We start from the raw sequence: 17,242 nt of genomic DNA, 5'->3' as shown, positions 1-17,242 counted from the left end.
TTTGAAAAAAACACGCCAACGCCACAACGAACAGTATTAATCTATTATAAACGTTTATATATAACTGGATAAGAGGGCTAATTGACTGATTTATTAGCCGAATTTAACATTAGACCTTTGCGATTCTTTTCAAGTCTGGAAAGTTACCGCAGGAGAGTTAACTCGTTAAATTGTAAGATGTGTGAATGGAGTTTGTTACAGCGTCACACGCGTCCTTCCTGTTTGAGGCTACCGACTCCATAAGCCAGATCATTACGGTATTTATGCAACTTCCAGGGCGGACTTTTACGTAACTGTACTGCACTGTACGCTCATGCCGGTTGGGAACTGAACAAATTCTACCTTTGAAACATTTTTAAATTATTTTTATTGTAGTAACATGGCTGCGTGTGCCTTTGTTTACAAACTTCTACCCATGGCGAGGGGAAGGTTGTGCAGCAGAACGTCTTGTCCCGCACGCACAGCTGTCCGTGCGTTTTCGTGCACAGCAAGTCGTTCCCAGTTACACAGAGTGGAGGGGACCAGTGCTCTGACAGGGAAGGTGGACCGATTCGGCGGAGTGACAGTGAACCTGGCTGACATCGGTTTACCCGCGGACATCAGCGAGAGTTTATTTAGCAGATTACTGCAAGGTTTGTTGTTCTGAAGTCTGCACTGTGTCCCGATAATGCAGAGGTCAATTCTACTCATCACCTCTGCCTCAGTCACACACTAGGACAGTGGGCAGTAGGTGAAATGGGTGTTATGAGAAATATCTAAACCAGGTTAGTAACTGTTTGCAGGACTTTTTGCACTGAATATCTGCCGGAATAGTTATTGGTCTGTGCAGATGTACAGGAAATCCATATATTAATATCCAAAGATACACAGAAATATTTAAATATTTGCAACAACAAGGTATGAATGCCACCCAATACAGAGAAATTATGAAGTCAGTATCTTGCACGAAAGGCCAAAATCACAACATTAAAGTGCCTGTGATTTATTTTTTCTACCTGTATTATTCCAATTGCTCCAGGATTGAAAGCATCAGCCCTCCATCCTGCCACCAAGCTGCTTCTGTTGTTTGTCATTCTCTCTCTTATCTTCTCACATATCCTGTCTTTGTACAATCCAGTCAAGTGGAAATGTAATTTAAAATTATCTTTCACTTTTTAGTTATGTCATATCTTCCTTATATTTCTTGTCAGTTTCTGTAGTTTACTGTTTAACAAAAGCAACTATATCATTAAAAAAAATGTAGTTCTTATGATTTGACTTGTTTACGCCACAGACTCTTTGGTCCAGTGGAAAGCTGAGGGTAAGGTCGCAGTGTGGCTTCGAGTTCCCATCTCACTGAGTCGATGTGCCGCCGCAGCTTCTACTCACGGCTTCTCCTTCCACCACGCCAGACACGACCACACCGTCCTGGCCCTCTGGCTGGGAGAAGGGGAGAGCAGACTGCCGGGGTTTGCAACTCACCAGGTTGGAGTGGCAGGTAGAGATTTTCAAGCCTGAAAGTTCATTCTTGACTTTGGAAATAGTAGCAGAGTTTGCCCATCTGTCACCGAGCTAATGAAGACTGTGAAATACAGTTAAAAGCTATTAAATGGACCTTGGCTTAAGATTATTTTGTTGAACCGATACATGTACCATTCAGGATTGGGTTTTATGTGCTGCACAGATGTCTGCACAAACACAACAGATCTGCTTGTAGTTATTTCTTAGTTATCAAGCAACAACCATTTTTACATTTCTTGGCTTTGTCAGCACTCATTATTATTGTCCTTATCCTCCATATAAAAAAAAAATACAGTTTGTAAAGACAATGTCATTGTTATTACCAGCACATTAAAATGGCTTGCTGTAACAATGACTGATTAAACAGTCATCAGCTGTTTCCAAGAAAAAAAACTGGTATCAGACTCACTAACATGAGAATTTGCTTCTTTATTCTGTTTTGAGTATCTTTGGGGTTTGGAAATAAAAAAAATTTATATAACCGTACGACATGAACGTAGGCAGAGCTTCATCTGGTCTGACATTAACTCTGACTGACCGAGCTGACCACAGGCTCCCAAGACTCACAAACACAAAACCGCTACTGATACGGAAGCAAAGTTTACTTTATCCCAGTAGTGATGAAAACTGACTGCAGACTGCACCAGAGAGGGACGTCAACTATTTCTTACAGTAAATCATGTGACTATTGTAAATGTCACAGAAGCTTTAGGGTTGATTTAGAAGATACAGAGGTGAGATTTTTACAGATAAAATCAATTCTGTTGCCACTTTTAAATAATTTATAAGTGGTGAAAAAAAAATTAAAACCACAGTAAACTTAGATCCGCATTACGTTAGTACACAAAAAAACACCAATGGTTTATTTTTCCTTTTTTTTTTTTTTTTTTAAGCGTAGGTGGTTGTTTGTCTGTTGGGCTGTTATGCATTTTTCAACTCTGGCCTACTTCACTTACGTAAATGGAAATTCACTAATCAGAACTGTGAATCTGGGGAGAGAGGCAACAAAAGGAGGGGGTTCCTGTCGTCCTGTGCTGAGTCCCTGACTGTCCAGCAGAGGGCAGAGTGCCTTTTGTACCTTAACCAAAGAGTGAATGCACTTGAAGCATGTCAGAACATGTCCAGAGCATCCTTCAGTGAGGAATGGGGTCCAGAATTTCCCCCTTTGTTGCCAGAATGTCCCCCTCAATGGGACAAACAATGATGAAACTAAGATCAGGAATCTGAAATACAAAGCTGTTTAGATATTTGTGTGCTTGCTGTCCTTGGTTCTACATCATTTTGACAAAGATGGGAACAACACCCACACCCACTAAATTCACTACCAGAGATCCTGGATGTAGTTTTAACCTTCACTACAGTATAGTTTAGTTTAATCACTATTTATGTTGTTTCACAACTTGGTTCTTATTGTTATACTTTTGGCCATAACACAAATAACTGAGACAACAGGCACATGTACTCTACTAAAAGTAAATTTACTAGATTCTCAAGGCCAGATTCTTATTAAGCCGATCAGGGAATGAGACGCAGTAAATTCCATATCATTATAAAAATTCTTGGTTTCCAACTGTCAGATATTCAGTCATGGCAGGTCCTCTAATACTTTTTAGTGCCGGAGTAATCACTGGTCTAATGTTACCTAACACAAAAATGATTCCATGAGTTACAGTGACTGTACAGGTTTTAATTATGGAAAGAAAAATACTGGCATTGGATCAGTTCTCACTGTTGGCAGATACCAAGCTGAGGCTGAGGAATCGGAACTGGTATCTGGAGGGAAAAGGCTGGATTGGTGCGTCACTACTACTTTGGCAAAAACCAGAATTTTCTTTTAATTTACAGTGAGCAGGCAGACATGAGAATAAAATAAGGAAGAAGGTGACATGACAGTCGCAAAGACTGTTCTTCATCCAGGGAAACTGGACTCACCACACACACAGATGTCAACATCTGCCCTGCTTAAATGTCCTTGAGTGTGATACTGAAATCCTGCCCATTACACCTGACCTTTGACCTCTCTGGACAAGGTCAAAATAGTAGTAAAATTCAATGTTATTATTATGAATCCTATAAATTTATACATGATATTTTGAGTTCAGGGTATTTGGCAGCACCTCGGGTTGGCCACGGATTATCTGAATAAATATCCTCTGTCCACCCAACTACAGGTTGACTAAGCTGCACGTCATGGAGCTTTGACAAGAAATAAAGTAAAGGAAACACACTTTGACTAATATACACACAAATTAGCATCATTATTCTGAACGGAGTGTTTCATGGTTAGACACATCACATAGTTGCTCATGGAACCTTTAATAGTTGTATTTTGGACTATGTTCAGTCTTTTCAAAGCCGTCTCCCCACCTTACAGAGCTGTATGTGTAAAAACTAAGCAGCAGAATCAGTTTCCTAGACCTCACAATTCTGGTCATATTAATATTTTGTATAAAAATGTATAAAAAGAAGAGACAGCAAGCTTTTTTGTGGCCCAGAAGCCAGCTGTAACCTCAAGCGATTAACAGTTTGTGTTTTTTTTTATTTAAAACAAAAAAAAAAAGAAACAGTTTCCCTCTGATGATTGTTCCTTGGCTTTTTGTCTCATAATTCCTATTCCCTTTTTTCCCTGCTCCCGTTGAGCATTTTGTTTCCTGGACTGAAGGCTACATAATGATAGCCTCCCTTAGCAGCAACCAGGCCTTTTCCTGTGAAGCGCCATATGGCACAGGGATTGGGGATGACATCAATTTCCACTTGGAAGTCCAAGTCAGGCCTTTAAGACGACCCATCCCTCTTTACACATCTGTGACATTCATTTAAGGAGGCCTGTCTCGGTCGGTCAGACGGAGGAACCGGAAAAGAAAGTGGCCCGTTTTCCCTCTCCGTCCTCCTCCTGAGCTGTCAACAGCAGCACATAGCTGCCTCTCTTAGTCACTACCTGCTGAAAAAAAAACACTCAAACAGGAGAGAAAAATGTTAAATGGAGAAGTGGGATGTCGACATCATTAACAAGTAAAGCTGAGTCACCCTGACTCTGTTTACAGTCAAGAAAGTAAAGAATTTTGCTTTTACCCACACTGATGCACTTTGTTCTGGTTAACTCAGAGAATATTTGTCAGAAGTTAATAAACTACAGCGCTACAACATGTTTTAGAAACTATTGCAAATTTAGTCCTTAATATATTTTTGTAACAAGCTTGTCTGTTTTTACTCTGTATGTAGTGCTGGTGTTAAAGCCGCTATATTCAATATGCAGTCACTGTCAGCTCTAAGTAGCTTTATATTATCTTTCAGCTCATTGTTTTGGTATTCCAGCCTGGTACTGTAGTCCCCAAACCGCAGACAATCCATCAATCATCACTCAGCAGTTGGCCAGGTGTGCGGAGGTGTGAGCAACGAGCTCTTGATTAATTTTCAGCATCAGAGACATGTTGGAAAACTTCGAATGGACCGGGCAGCTGTCTCAGAGACTCAAGCCCAGGCTTTTTCCTCAGCACTGTTCTCATTGTAGCTCCTTCAGTGCAAAATGTGGATCAGATTATGTCTGGGGAGAACTTGCATAATATCTGAAGTGACCGTCTGTTTGTTTTTTTTCCTCCTTTAGGTGCAGTAGTTGATGAATCCAATGGAAAAGTTCTCGTCGTTCAAGACCGAAACAAGGTATGTCACTTTATTGTTTGACCATAGTGAACATTTCTATCATAGGCACTCCATTACATTCATTCAATAAAATGCATTATTTATACCATACAGAACATATTAATTGAAGCAAATAATATGAAGAAATCTTGAACAAGGAAGAATGAATGTTCAGGTGTTATTTTCAATCAGGAATTCAGCATGTGAAAAAGCAGGACATAAGCTCAGACCAGTGGTTATTTATACTCAGTACAGTTAGTAAGCTGGCAGAACAACGTGAATCTGAAAAAGAAAAATTGACATATTTTGGCTGGTAAAAATTGTCTTTGGCAGTCAGCCCACCACGTCTCGCTGGGTGAGCCAGAGAGCACCGATCCCTCGATCCGCAGTGAAAAAATGAACCATCGGTTAATATGATGCTGCTGCTAAAAACGTCAGTGATTAGTGTTGTTTATTTAGTGAGTTGCATGTTGCCTCTGTTGATCCAAACGTGGGTGGAAATCCTCTCAGACCTTCAGCCCCTCTCACACTTAACATAGCCCCACACAACATTAGCTGACCTCAAGCAAACACTGTGTTTACATGAGCTGAATGCACTCAAACAACTTTGTGAGTGTCTGTTTCTGTCAGCTCTCACAGAGCCCCGCTGTAGTGCTCAGGTTGTTATTAGGTTCACTTACAACAGGCCTCTTTTAAAACCTTTCCACACTGATTTGTTTGTGTTCTCAGTTGGCCAAAGTCTGATTGCAACCAATTTTAAAAAGCAATTGCACAATGATGCAGCAATTTAGAAACCAATTATGTTTTTAGAAATACCAGCTAACTCAACTTGATATAAATGAGGCAATAAGCTCAGGCCCTTTCACATAAGTAATGCTTCAACATTATTTTAAATGATATGACCATTTACACGTCACCACCACAATACTGCCAGAAAATAGTAAAATTGTTTCAACTAAAAAATTAGCACTGTATGAAAAGCATGTTAAAATTGCCCCATACTAAACTGGTTATCTTTGGGGTTTTGACTGTTGAAAAAAAAAAAATACTTTGAGGATGTTATTTTTTTTATAAGTTAAACAATCCCCAGAAAACTGCTAAAGCATCATGGATAATGAAAATGTTCTTTAGTTGTGACACAAAGATCAACGTTAACACGTGTGCCACCACTCATTGTCAAGGAACCATAAACTCGCAAAAGGCCGAACCTCCAAGAAGAAAACTTTCAAGTGAGGAAAGACAGGAAATAACCTCCGCCTCAGCAACAACAGAAACTGCTTCAAAACTGTCCAAATAAAAGCAAAACTATGTGCAGGTACTGTTAGAGACATATTAGAATATACTCTATGAATTTCAATTATTTCCTAAATTAGTTGGAATTTTCCCACTGCTCCTCCTGATTTTAAGTCTTAATTTTCAAAATCTCTTTGCAGTTCCAGCAGAAATAGACTGAGGAAGGACACGTGCTCAAATCTGGATCATATGACAAATATAGTTCACACCATAACTGACAGAATTAAAGTGGGCCATTTTGCTGGAGTTTAATTGCACATAACATGTAACATGTGTCCCAGCCTGGAATCTGGAGAGTGTATAATGTATCTTCATGGCTTTTGTCCAGAAGCAGAGGGAAACAGTTAGTGGCCTGGAAGTGTGGAGTGTGTTTTATCTCTTCCTCTCCTCCTCCTCCTCCTCCTCCCCATCGAGTTGTTTACTGGAAATGGGCTTTATAACGGTCTGGCCCTTGGCAGTAGAGCGTCTCTGGCACACCAAGCCAGTTCAGAGCTCACGAAGGGTTACGAACTTCCTAAAAAGAAACTAGGACATTATCGCTCTCACATCAGTACAGCAGACAGCTGACAGATCCCTGGTGGACTGAAGGTAATTTCATCCATCAGGGAGTTGAATAATATCAATGGGTAAGAGTTTTGAATTTAATTATTGTCCAATGACATTTACACATCATTTCCTCGGTAGAGTTGGTGTGAACAGTTTGCGTATGGCAGGCGTGCTTACACCAGGTCTTGGGGATTATTATTTTCACATCCAGCTCTGAAAGCTGAATGCTGAGAGAGTTTTTACTCTGAAAAAACACAGTGATTAGAGTTACACAAAATTTATTTATTTCTTCCTACCAGCACGTTAGAAACAGCTCCAAAAATATAGCATTTTGTTGACAATAAATGAAAATAAATGCCGTAGTGCATTTGTGTTCCCCACAAAGAGAGGATTTGCAAAATTAGGGAAATCTAAGATGAAACAGCATTTTGGAAAAAAAACAAGCATGGCATACAAAATTCTTTAAGTAACTACAAAAATATATATACAACACTGACATCATAATTTAACCAGCAGCATACTGTTATTAAATATCAAGGATAAGTGGTGAGACAGTTTGGGAAGACACACACACTTCACCGCATCAAATGTAAAAGTCTCCAGAGTGAGCCACTAAATATAAAACATAAAATGAAAGGATGCTCAGATCAGAGCATTAAACATCTCTGTGTGTATAATTATTAGTTCAGATACATAAGATAATCCATTTGAACATATGATCTACTACCTACTGTCATTTTCTTGAAGAGTTAAAAAAAAAATATGGCCTCACGTTAAGATATTACCACTACTTTAAAGAAACGAGTGACGTCAGAACGTTATACTACACTGAAACTGACATTTTCTGCAGTGTACGTGTTGATATTACTCTAAGATACAGATTTACAGCAGTGCCATCTATCACACTTGATGTTAAAGTTTAAACTTGCTCTTGAATTTCAGACAAAGAATGCTTGGAAGTTCCCCGGTGGTTTGTCTGATCCAGGAGAAAATATCGGTGAGTGTCAAACAACAGAGCAAAAAACTAATACAGTACATCTATCTAAATCCTTTCAACTTTAGTATGATGCTTAAAGATGATACAAATACATTCATTAGAACTTTTCAAAATAAGGCACATGATATATACTATATGCAAAGAGTCTCTACCAATTCACCTTTTTTAACATTTTAAAAGCAGCTTTAATGTTATATACATGACCCAACCCAAAAAGCAGCGTCAAATGTTTGTCTTTACCAAAAATATATGTATTTTCCTTTTTCCCTAAACATCAGTCTGCAAATTGATTCTGACAAGGGAGCATAAATATATTGCTTTTTGTCAGGATCTTTTGAATGCCTCCACATATACTGTGTAAACATATATACTGTGAATATTTATGTATGTGTATATATATATATACTAATCAGTCTTTCTCAGGTGCCACTGCCGTACGCGAAGTGTTCGAGGAAACCGGTGTTCGGTCTGAGTTCAGATCCCTGCTCAGTATCCGGCAGCAGCACAACCACCCCGGCGCCTTTGGCATGTCAGACATGTACATCATCTGCCGACTCAGCCCGCTCACCTACGACATCAACTTCTGCACCCAGGAGTGTCTGCGCTGCGAATGGCTGGACCTCGCCGAGCTGGCCAAGACCAACGACACCACGCCCATAACCTCTCGTGTAGCCAGGCTTCTGCTTCACGGCGTAGAGCAGGGCTTCGACAAGATCGACCTCACCATGGAGGAGCTTCCTGCTGTCTACTCGGGGATGTTCTACCAGCTGTACCACAGGTCACTTCCCCCAACACCAAAATCCTAGCAGACGTGTCAAACTGATGGGGTTATAGTGTATCATGGCTAGCTATGTTGATATGTAAGGCGTATTTATGACCGGAGTTAATGTTTGCAATGTGTTTCTTACACTAACTGTTACCGTTGAAGAAATGTGGTTCAATAGGCTGTGAACTAAAGCACATTCACTTTGTGTTTTTTAAAGGAACTATTCTACTGTGGTACCTGCAAGACTGCAGAGTCTTATACGGTTCATTTAACACTTACTGGCGACCATGCTGGAAGTCCACAGCTGTTAGGCAAGGGTGGTTGTCAGCAGCTAATTTCATTTTTAAAGGTACAGTTCTGCTGTGTTTTTGACTGGGAACATGTCATTTCACAATCAGTGATGAGTTTAGTCTATTTTAGCTTGTTAACTAGTCAACGATATTAGTTAATTAATGCGATATCAATATCGGCTGCCTTGCTAAAGTAGCCTACAGGCTAGTTAAAAACAGCACAAACTATATTGTTTTTCCCAAGGAACCTGCCTGTCATTGAATTATCATTCACCACAATTATCTTGTATTCATACATTATCCCCCTGTGCTACGCAACGTTAGGTCATTTTGCACAAATTTCAAATTGTACATTTAAATTCTAGTATAAAGGGGGAATGCAGTTTAATCAGAAAATGAAGACAAGCTCAGGAGACCTGCTACAAATCCTTTAAGTGTGTTAAGATACTGACTAGTGTGAAAAAAATAGAAAAAAGTAGAAAAAAACTGTGTAAGTTTTGGCTGGGTTTTGATTTTAGTGCGTTTACTGCACTTAGTTTTGTCAATCAAAAATTCTGAAATCAGTTATTTTGTTCGGTCCTCTGATCTTCAGGTCACTGTTGCTGAGGATCCTTTTCATCTGGGAGACACCTTTCGACAAAATATTCTCCTGTAACTCAGACTTACACAGTCATTAACTGAAGGGCAGGAATTACAAGGCTGCAGCTGTGATTCCCTCAGCCAGAGACGGAAGAACCGTATAGATAACATGAACAAATAATGCTATGCTGCCATTCTGTTGAGGTGCACTTGAGCAAGGCACGTGGCTCCAGTTACACTAGTGTAGCAGTTGTTTGGTGCGTGGTAAAAGCCTGGTTCTACTGGGAGGCAGCCAGGTGTGAAAGTGTGCCACGGTTTGAAAGTGAAGCTGAATAAGAGCAGACATGCTCAAGATTAAAAAAGTTAACTGTTGTAAAAGATCACAGCTGTTTTGGGCAACATTCTCTCTTCATTGCCGTCACATTTTCTTCTTTGTCGACGCCACTAAGACTTACTTTAATATTTCTCGATCAGATCTCAGATTAGCACTTGGCGGACATTGGAAGAAAAAGAATGGCCTTCTGACCCGGTCCAGTTTTGTTTCCAGACTTGTACTGGCCTGTCCGCTTCAGCGCCACATACATGTTTGGGTACTTCCTGGAGCGATAGGTGTTGTAGTTGTTGCTCTCAAGCCTTTCCAAGAAATAGCATTCATCTGTTGCTCGTCTCTGGAGAGAAAGACACAGAGGAAAAACATATTTAATTTCATGCTCGGTGTATTGACTTTAATTCTGCTGTTGCGGTGCTGGGAGGATCAAATCTGCTGCCCTTTGCTTACAGAACAAATAAGTAATGGGGCAAACTTCCATCCAAATACTCGTAAATTAGCTTGCAAACTGAAGAAATTTAAGAAAACTGTGAAACTATACTGTAATATGGGATATGGCCATGCCACTCAGTATTCCAACAAGTGCAAACTGAGGTTTAGTCACTGAGTCTGTGCATTCAACATAAATGTTTCAGTGTTTCGTTCCAAAAACGCCAATAATTCAACCTGAGGGACATCTGGTTACTTGTAGTGGCATTTCATCAAGTAAGTTATTTTGTTTGGATGATATTTGTTTAATATATGTCATTAGAAGAAGAGGAGATTTGTAATGCTGACTTTTTATGTCATTAAATTACACCCCAGAACTAAATGGCACCTTTATTTTGAAGGCGGCTGTGGGTTTAGAAGAATTTCTCCTGAGTGTTTCACACTAATACAGACAAATTTGAAGACTTGAAACAAGAAGTCAAAGACATAAACAAATCAAGATGTCAGAGATAAACTTGTATTTGGTTGGAATGTAAATTTGAGGGTTTAAACAGGGCAGAACATGAAGATCAGTTAAACTAAACGATTTAGCTCTTGTGCTGTCATGTTATTGACCACATCTTTTTTTTTTTTTTTAGTGCTCACACAAGCTCCTCTCTTAACATTATCCTATGTAGAAATCATGAAGAGAACATTAATTACCCAGCGTCTGGCTGGGCGTTAACTACACCCTGTCCAACAAGAGGCTTTTGTTTTAGTTTCTGTTTTTAGTTGACCGTGACTGCACAACTATGAAGCTATTAGTCAGAAGACATTTTCTTTTAATTTTCCGTAGCCACCCCGGGCTACTATGTGTCATTAATTATTCAAAACCAGTATCTGTGAAGAAACAATAATCTTACCTCAGTGCTGAAGATATGCAACAATAGGGATAACAGCAGTGCAGGTGTCAGTGTGTGGTGGACCACTGAACCATTGGTCACCCAGACTACTACAGGCCTAGACATAGCGAGGACGTAGATGTAGAGCGAGAAGTTCAACTGGCTGTTGTATTCGGCCTTTGATTATTATTATTTTTATTTTTTTCAAATGAATAATGTTATTGAATATGCTTTTTATTATATTTAAAATTAATGAACACATTATTCAGCAGTGTTGTTAAAAGTTTAGGTTGGATTCAAAATTGAAAATAAGTTCAAACTTGCAAACTTGTACAGATCTTATCAGCAGAACAAAAATCTATAGCAACTCTTGTGTGATATTCATCAATCACAAATTGATCACTTAATATACCAACTTTTTTTACACCACAGATGGTAATAAGAGGACAGCGGGCTTTGTCACGTGGATTTTTAATCTTTATCCACAAGCAAGTAAAAGCAGAGCTGAGCGACGCCTTGGGTGGCAGCTCGTTGCTTCTCATCAGGAGGAAATTCTTCTTGCAAATTACATGTACTGTGGACAAGTCCTCACAACCACCAAACCACATCAATCGCCAACACTTCACACATCCACAGCCACTGTAAGAAACAACACTGTGGCACCAGACCAGCTGGTGCTGGCCATTACTCGTGAACATTCAGGAAATCCTTTGAGACGTGACACACGTTCACATACAGCATGTCCTTCACAGTGGTGAGAGAATGTGCAGAGGTTCAGTAAAGACGTTCAGCTGGTCAAAACAAATAGGAAAAGTATAGATACAAATTACTTTCATGTCTCTCTGAATTCCACACATACTGAACGCTATGTATCTACAACATGTTGACCTGAGACTATGACGAACGAGTGTCAACCTAATTATTTCCCTGTGAGGGAGGAGTTCTCGTCAGGTGGCTCGTAAATATTTGGTTTGGTGACTGAGGTTAACTAACTTTTCTGCCAAATAGAAGACATTCAGGTTTGCAATACAGATTTGTAAGAAACACAGTTGGTTAAAAAAAACAAACAGAAAAAAAAACACTTTGAATCCTTTCAGGAAATGACCTTTAATGATTTTAGCAGAGTGCATTTACATTAACCTCAAAACTCTTTGCAGAACAGAAACTATGAAGCTTTTGTTAATGGAAAGACGATAACCAGGCTTACTCACCGCTCCAAACAGTCGTCCGTCTCTGTTCATCGCCAGATAGCGGTTAGCACAAACTCCTTTGATGACCACCTCTCCCACTGAGGTCGCCTGGAGTTGAAGTTTTACTGAGGAAAAGGACAGAAGTTTATTTTAAATGAGCAAACATACAACGCAGTTGTGGGATGTTTAATCAAAATGAAAAGATTAAGTGGTGTGTCTAATGCATCTATTTTATTAAAAAATAAAAAATAAAAATAAAAACAATAAACTAAAGGGGCACCCAGAGAGGCCCAACATCAGACCAGGCCAGTGTCAAACAATATACACCAGACTTCAGAGAAAAAAAATTAAATTCATGGTAAATGATCCAGATCTGGTCCAAAGTTTAACTGGTTCTTTCTTTCTCAAGTTCGGTGCAAATCGGTTCAGTACTTTAAACATAATCCAGCTGATAAACAAACCAACAAAGAGACACTTAAAATGCAGGCTCCTCGGTGAATGTATGAGTATATCAAGTTTTGTTATAACTGATCTAACATTACCCCTGAACACAGCACAGTCAGCACCTCAAAAAACAAATCTCAATAAAGATGCTGTGTGTGGCATTTCACTATGAAATCATTAACAGATTAATTTCAAGACATTACAATAACAAGTGAGACCATCATGGCTAAAACAAAAGGGCAGGGGGAAAATTCTGAGTAGAACAGATAGACCAAATGTTTTCAGAGATAATAATATATCGATGCTTAAAGCTGCATTAATTGTTTTTAAGCCACAAGGGGGTGCTGCCTCAAAAACAAGCTGAAAGCTGCACAGCCCACACATGTAAGGCTAAAGTGCTGGCAAGAAAATTGCCCATTTACACATCCTGCAGACAAGCTCTGGTGCTGGGTGAGTAGTGTCCGGACGGTTTATCAGAACTGTTTAGCTGCCTCCTGCATCTGGAAACGAGGCTGATGAACTGTGTCATAAAATCAATGAGCTAAAAAAGGCTAAAAAGCTCTGGGAAGCTACAGATTTGGTGATAGTTATTTGTTTTATCAGACAATCATTTGATTTAGTGTTAATTACAAATCTGTTGATTAATGCAGCTTTATACATGCCTACAGCTGAAAAAAAAAAACATGAGAAAAATAATACAAAATCCAGGCAAAACAACAAACAAGATTTGTGCAAACATGTTGTTGTCTTAGCATTTCTTTACCCAGAGGGACTCTGGTCCATAAGCTCATTTGCATGTTCTCTCAAGATGTTCACATTGTTTTATTTAACCTACTGCAAGAAGACGTCATTTACAACAAACCGCAGTTGTCAGTGTCCACTTGAATCAGAAAACACATTGATTTTTAGTTGCATGTAGAAATAAAATGTAGGTGAGAATCGGTTTTAAAAAAACTGTAAATCTTTTGATATCTAAAAATGAAAATTAGGAGCTTTCGTATGTTGCTTTTAACAAACTCAAATTCAGTGTTGCTCTTGTGCAACCAGACAAATGTCAGCTCAGCTTCCCTGAACTGATGGTGAGGGATGGTTGACAGCTTTTTTTTTTTTTGTGGTTTCCTACGTGTTTTTGGTTGACACTTTATTCGCAGTAATCAGTGAAACACCATCAACACCAAGGCTAACATAAAGCTAACTCACACCAGCCCCCAAACAGCTGCACGGCAGTACGCTGTGGCTGACAGCAGCCTGAGCCCACAGTACCTGTTGGCTGTGAGACAGCCTCCTCACAGATGTATCAAAGTCATCCCCATATTTACTTTTTTTTTTTTTCTTTTTTTGCTTCTTGCCAACACAGCATAGTTTGCATGAAGCAAACAAACCAAAAAGGAAGCAGGGGCCCTGTAAGGTAAATTAGTGGATCTGTCCAGAATTAATCCACATTAAGACTTTGGATAGACACGCATCTGTCTGCAGTTAAGCTCGCTACGCAGATGATTCATATCACAGATCAAAGAGGTGTTCTCCCCTGAAAAAAAAAAAAAACCCTATAATTTGTCTTAGTGTGCTGAGATGAGATGTTTGCTGGGCGTATTATGTCCCATAGCTATTGTGAATGCAGGCAAACCTTCCCTTTGACTTTTCCTGTCTCTGTACAGTTTGGTCGTATCTGTAACTGTCTTTGTGTCCCTGATGTAAGGTCAACAATTTGAGGCAATCTTGATGGGCAGCGCTGTCCTCGCAAAACTTTGGCATTGGAAGTTACAAAGGACACAAACGTGACGGAGTACATGAGCACAAAAGGATCCCTGGATATATTGGGTAACATTTTTCACTAACATTTCCAACTCTAAACTGGCAGGTATGTTATGTTGTCTAAAAAGTTGGCAGGTCTGTCTCAGCTGTAACAAAAGGACCATTGATGAAGCTCAGCTCAGGTCACACTAACTGTAAGAAAGCATTTTGGTAAAAGGCTAAAAGATTAATAGATTTCTGTTTTATGATTCATTACAAATACATTCCTTTCTGAGCCCATGATACTACTAAAAGGAAGATTTTTTAATGCTAACAATTAAAACTACAATTTGCTCACGTCACCTCAACAAGGTTCAACATGAGTCTGACTGAATGTATTTAAAGAGTAATTGAATTATTCTAAAAATAGCTCCTCTCTCCTTGAACTGGTTCCATATCAGGCATCTGTTTGGGCACACCTGATCGAAACGTCACACGGTATCTCAGGCGATACGCTTCCAAACCTGTGTTTTCCGAGGAAGAAACCCAACTTTCGTGTTCCCCCTCCTCCCCTCCCACTTACTGATGCAACTTAGGACACATACTTAAAAGTAATCAGTGATACAGAGGCACCGAGGGGTATCGGAGTTAACCAAGCCAAACAAGCATAATAATGTTTCCGCTTTAACAGTTTCTAACTTAAAAACATAAACATAAAAAAGGCCAGAGTTTCTTTCACTTTCTAAATAAATATTCATTGACTGGTGGTAGAGATGAGAGGTAAGGGTATATTTAAGATGACTTGTAATAATAGCATTATTTTTAGATCGATAAGTGGCTTAAGTTCATTGACCTCAAACACTGACAGTGACCTCTAAATCAGGCATTCACTCATCCTGGTTTTTAACTCCATGTTGTGCTGCCCTGTGTGACGTAAACCACACAGTGAGCAGTGTGAATGGCTGTGACTCAGCATGGTGATCTACGTTTACTAAAAACATAACTGGCATATTCCATCAAAGTTCCCATGGATTAAAAAAAATTTAAGGCGTACTTTTCTTGAGCTATTATACTTTCCAGAAGTAGACCTACACACGCTTTCAAGTGGAGAATTCACCTCAGTAAGCTGGAAAATACACATCTTTCCTCCATGATTTTTTTTTTTTTTTTTAATTCACTCTTACTTCCCTGTTGCATATTAAAAAGAACATAAAGAAGCTTTGTGTGCTGTGCAAAGCAAGAAGTAAGAAGAAGGGGACTGGAACTACTTACTGTGGGGGTCGTTCTTCTCCCGGATTCCATCCACTCCCCCGTCAGACTTTATCCTCAAGAAGAAGCCCCCGTTTTTACAATACAGCCTTTTGGGATCCTTGAAGCTCCCAGGAGGAAAGCCGCCACTGCCGCCGTCTTCAGGTGTGGAGGGCAGTGTTGTGATTTCTCCCGTGGCCATCTCCTCCTCTTTCCCCGCTTCCCGGCAACTGCTTCGTCTCCTTCTTGAGCAGTGCAGGAGCCCCACCGTGGCCTCCCACCTCCCACTAACTGCTGCCTGTTCCCTCCTCCCCTCCTCCACAGAGCTTCACACAAACTGATTCGAGTTAACCACAGAGGTCAGTTTGCTTGAACAACCCCCTCTCAGGGCAGCAAGTGCCCTTTGAGTCCCGAGAATCTGAAGCAGAAGGACGCCGACATGAGCTTCTACCTAATAGCAAATGTCTAAATCTAACATTTGTAGCTGCTCGTCTGTTCATAGAGCTGGCAGCTGCTTTGTCAGTGTACTTTGAGCACACTGGTAGGGGGGATGCATGCGGGTTCCCCCTCTCTTCCACTCTTCTTGCAATGCAGTGTTTAAAGCAGGGCAGCTGGCTTAGATCTGTGTGGAAGGCTTTCCCCTTTGGGCCTCAGTTCGCATGCGCCCTAGGAGCACCAACACACTCTCACATGCACACGCCCACTAATGCTCAAAGATTTAACCAACCGACCCAGCAGAAGTCGAGAAAGGAGAGGAGGGCATGTGGGGGGGGTGGGGGCGGGGGTCATTCAGCTTGGTGTCATTGAGACCCTTCAGAGAGCCAAGAGCAGCAGCAACCATGTGAACAGAACCAGTGTTTTCATTCATCCAGTCTGTTCAAGAGCAAGAAAACGTTAACGTTAACAGAAAACCAGCTCTTCCGTGGTTCACTCAGTGCTATTCATAGGTTAAAAAAAAAAAAAACAACAATGTGAAGTGGACTTGCCAACAGACTTAGATTAAAAAGCCTTCATCATGAATGAGTGATTTTAATTGCTACTCTCAACTTTCTCAGAACCAGCCAAGTGGAGGATCAGTGATGGGAGTTATTCATGCAGGATTTGTTTCTCTTTTTTAGGGCCAACGGGGTCATGCATTTGTCGGAATAAGCACCCACTGGTCTAGGCTTCTGGGCAAATGTTACCACATCTGAAACTGGTGCTGGACCCGTAGAAAGTCAGCTGTGCTCTCGGTTGACGTCATGTTGGTGACCCCCTCCGAAACTGGTCAGTGAAACATCTGACATCCAACCACGGCGCTGGAGTGGCTGAGGCCAGGGACCTGAATAGTTGTAAGACTTGCGGTCGAAATAGGGAGTCAACTACAGGAAGGATTCAG

At 40.2% G+C, this 17,242-nt stretch overlaps 2 protein-coding genes across 2 annotated transcripts; one reads left to right on the top strand and one right to left on the bottom strand.

Moving 5' to 3' along the window:
- Positions 1 to 290: 290 nt before the first annotated feature.
- nudt6 (nudix (nucleoside diphosphate linked moiety X)-type motif 6) lies at positions 291 to 9,482 on the top strand. The gene is made up of 5 exons (XM_041048377.1): positions 291 to 632; positions 1,274 to 1,477; positions 5,105 to 5,160; positions 7,921 to 7,975; positions 8,399 to 9,482. The coding sequence occupies exons 1-5, from the start codon at positions 380 to 382 to the stop codon at positions 8,779 to 8,781; spliced, it is 951 nt and encodes a 316-aa protein (XP_040904311.1). The 5' UTR covers positions 291 to 379; the 3' UTR covers positions 8,782 to 9,482.
- Positions 7,240 to 16,775, bottom strand: fgf2 (fibroblast growth factor 2). The gene is made up of 3 exons (XM_041048379.1): positions 15,889 to 16,775; positions 12,460 to 12,563; positions 7,240 to 10,278 (listed from the first exon to the last, which is right to left on the bottom strand). The coding sequence occupies exons 1-3, from the start codon at positions 16,064 to 16,066 to the stop codon at positions 10,093 to 10,095; spliced, it is 468 nt and encodes a 155-aa protein (XP_040904313.1). The 5' UTR covers positions 16,067 to 16,775; the 3' UTR covers positions 7,240 to 10,092.
- Between the last annotated feature and the right edge of the window lie 467 nt (positions 16,776 to 17,242).

The sequence above is a fragment of the Toxotes jaculatrix genome, chromosome 10 (genome assembly GCF_017976425.1).
Source record: "Toxotes jaculatrix isolate fToxJac2 chromosome 10, fToxJac2.pri, whole genome shotgun sequence".
Lineage (NCBI taxonomy): Eukaryota > Metazoa > Chordata > Actinopteri > Toxotidae > Toxotes > Toxotes jaculatrix.
This window is presented reverse-complemented; position numbering and strand designations above follow the sequence as displayed.

Coding starts and splice junctions, on each gene's coding strand:
- fgf2 (XM_041048379.1), bottom strand. CDS start 16,066: ATGGCCACGGGAGAAATCACAACACTGCCCTCCACACCTGAAGACGGC. Junction 12,564..15,888: donor GGAGAAGAACGACCCCCACA/GTAAGTAGTTCC, acceptor CCTTTTCCTCAG/TAAAACTTCAACTCCAGGCG. Junction 10,279..12,459: donor ACGGACGACTGTTTGGAGCG/GTGAGTAAGCCT, acceptor CTTTCTCTCCAG/AGACGAGCAACAGATGAATG.
- nudt6 (XM_041048377.1), top strand. CDS start 380: ATGGCTGCGTGTGCCTTTGTTTACAAACTTCTACCCATGGCGAGGGGA. Junction 5,161..7,920: donor TCGTTCAAGACCGAAACAAG/GTATGTCACTTT, acceptor CTTGAATTTCAG/ACAAAGAATGCTTGGAAGTT. Junction 7,976..8,398: donor TGATCCAGGAGAAAATATCG/GTGAGTGTCAAA, acceptor AGTCTTTCTCAG/GTGCCACTGCCGTACGCGAA.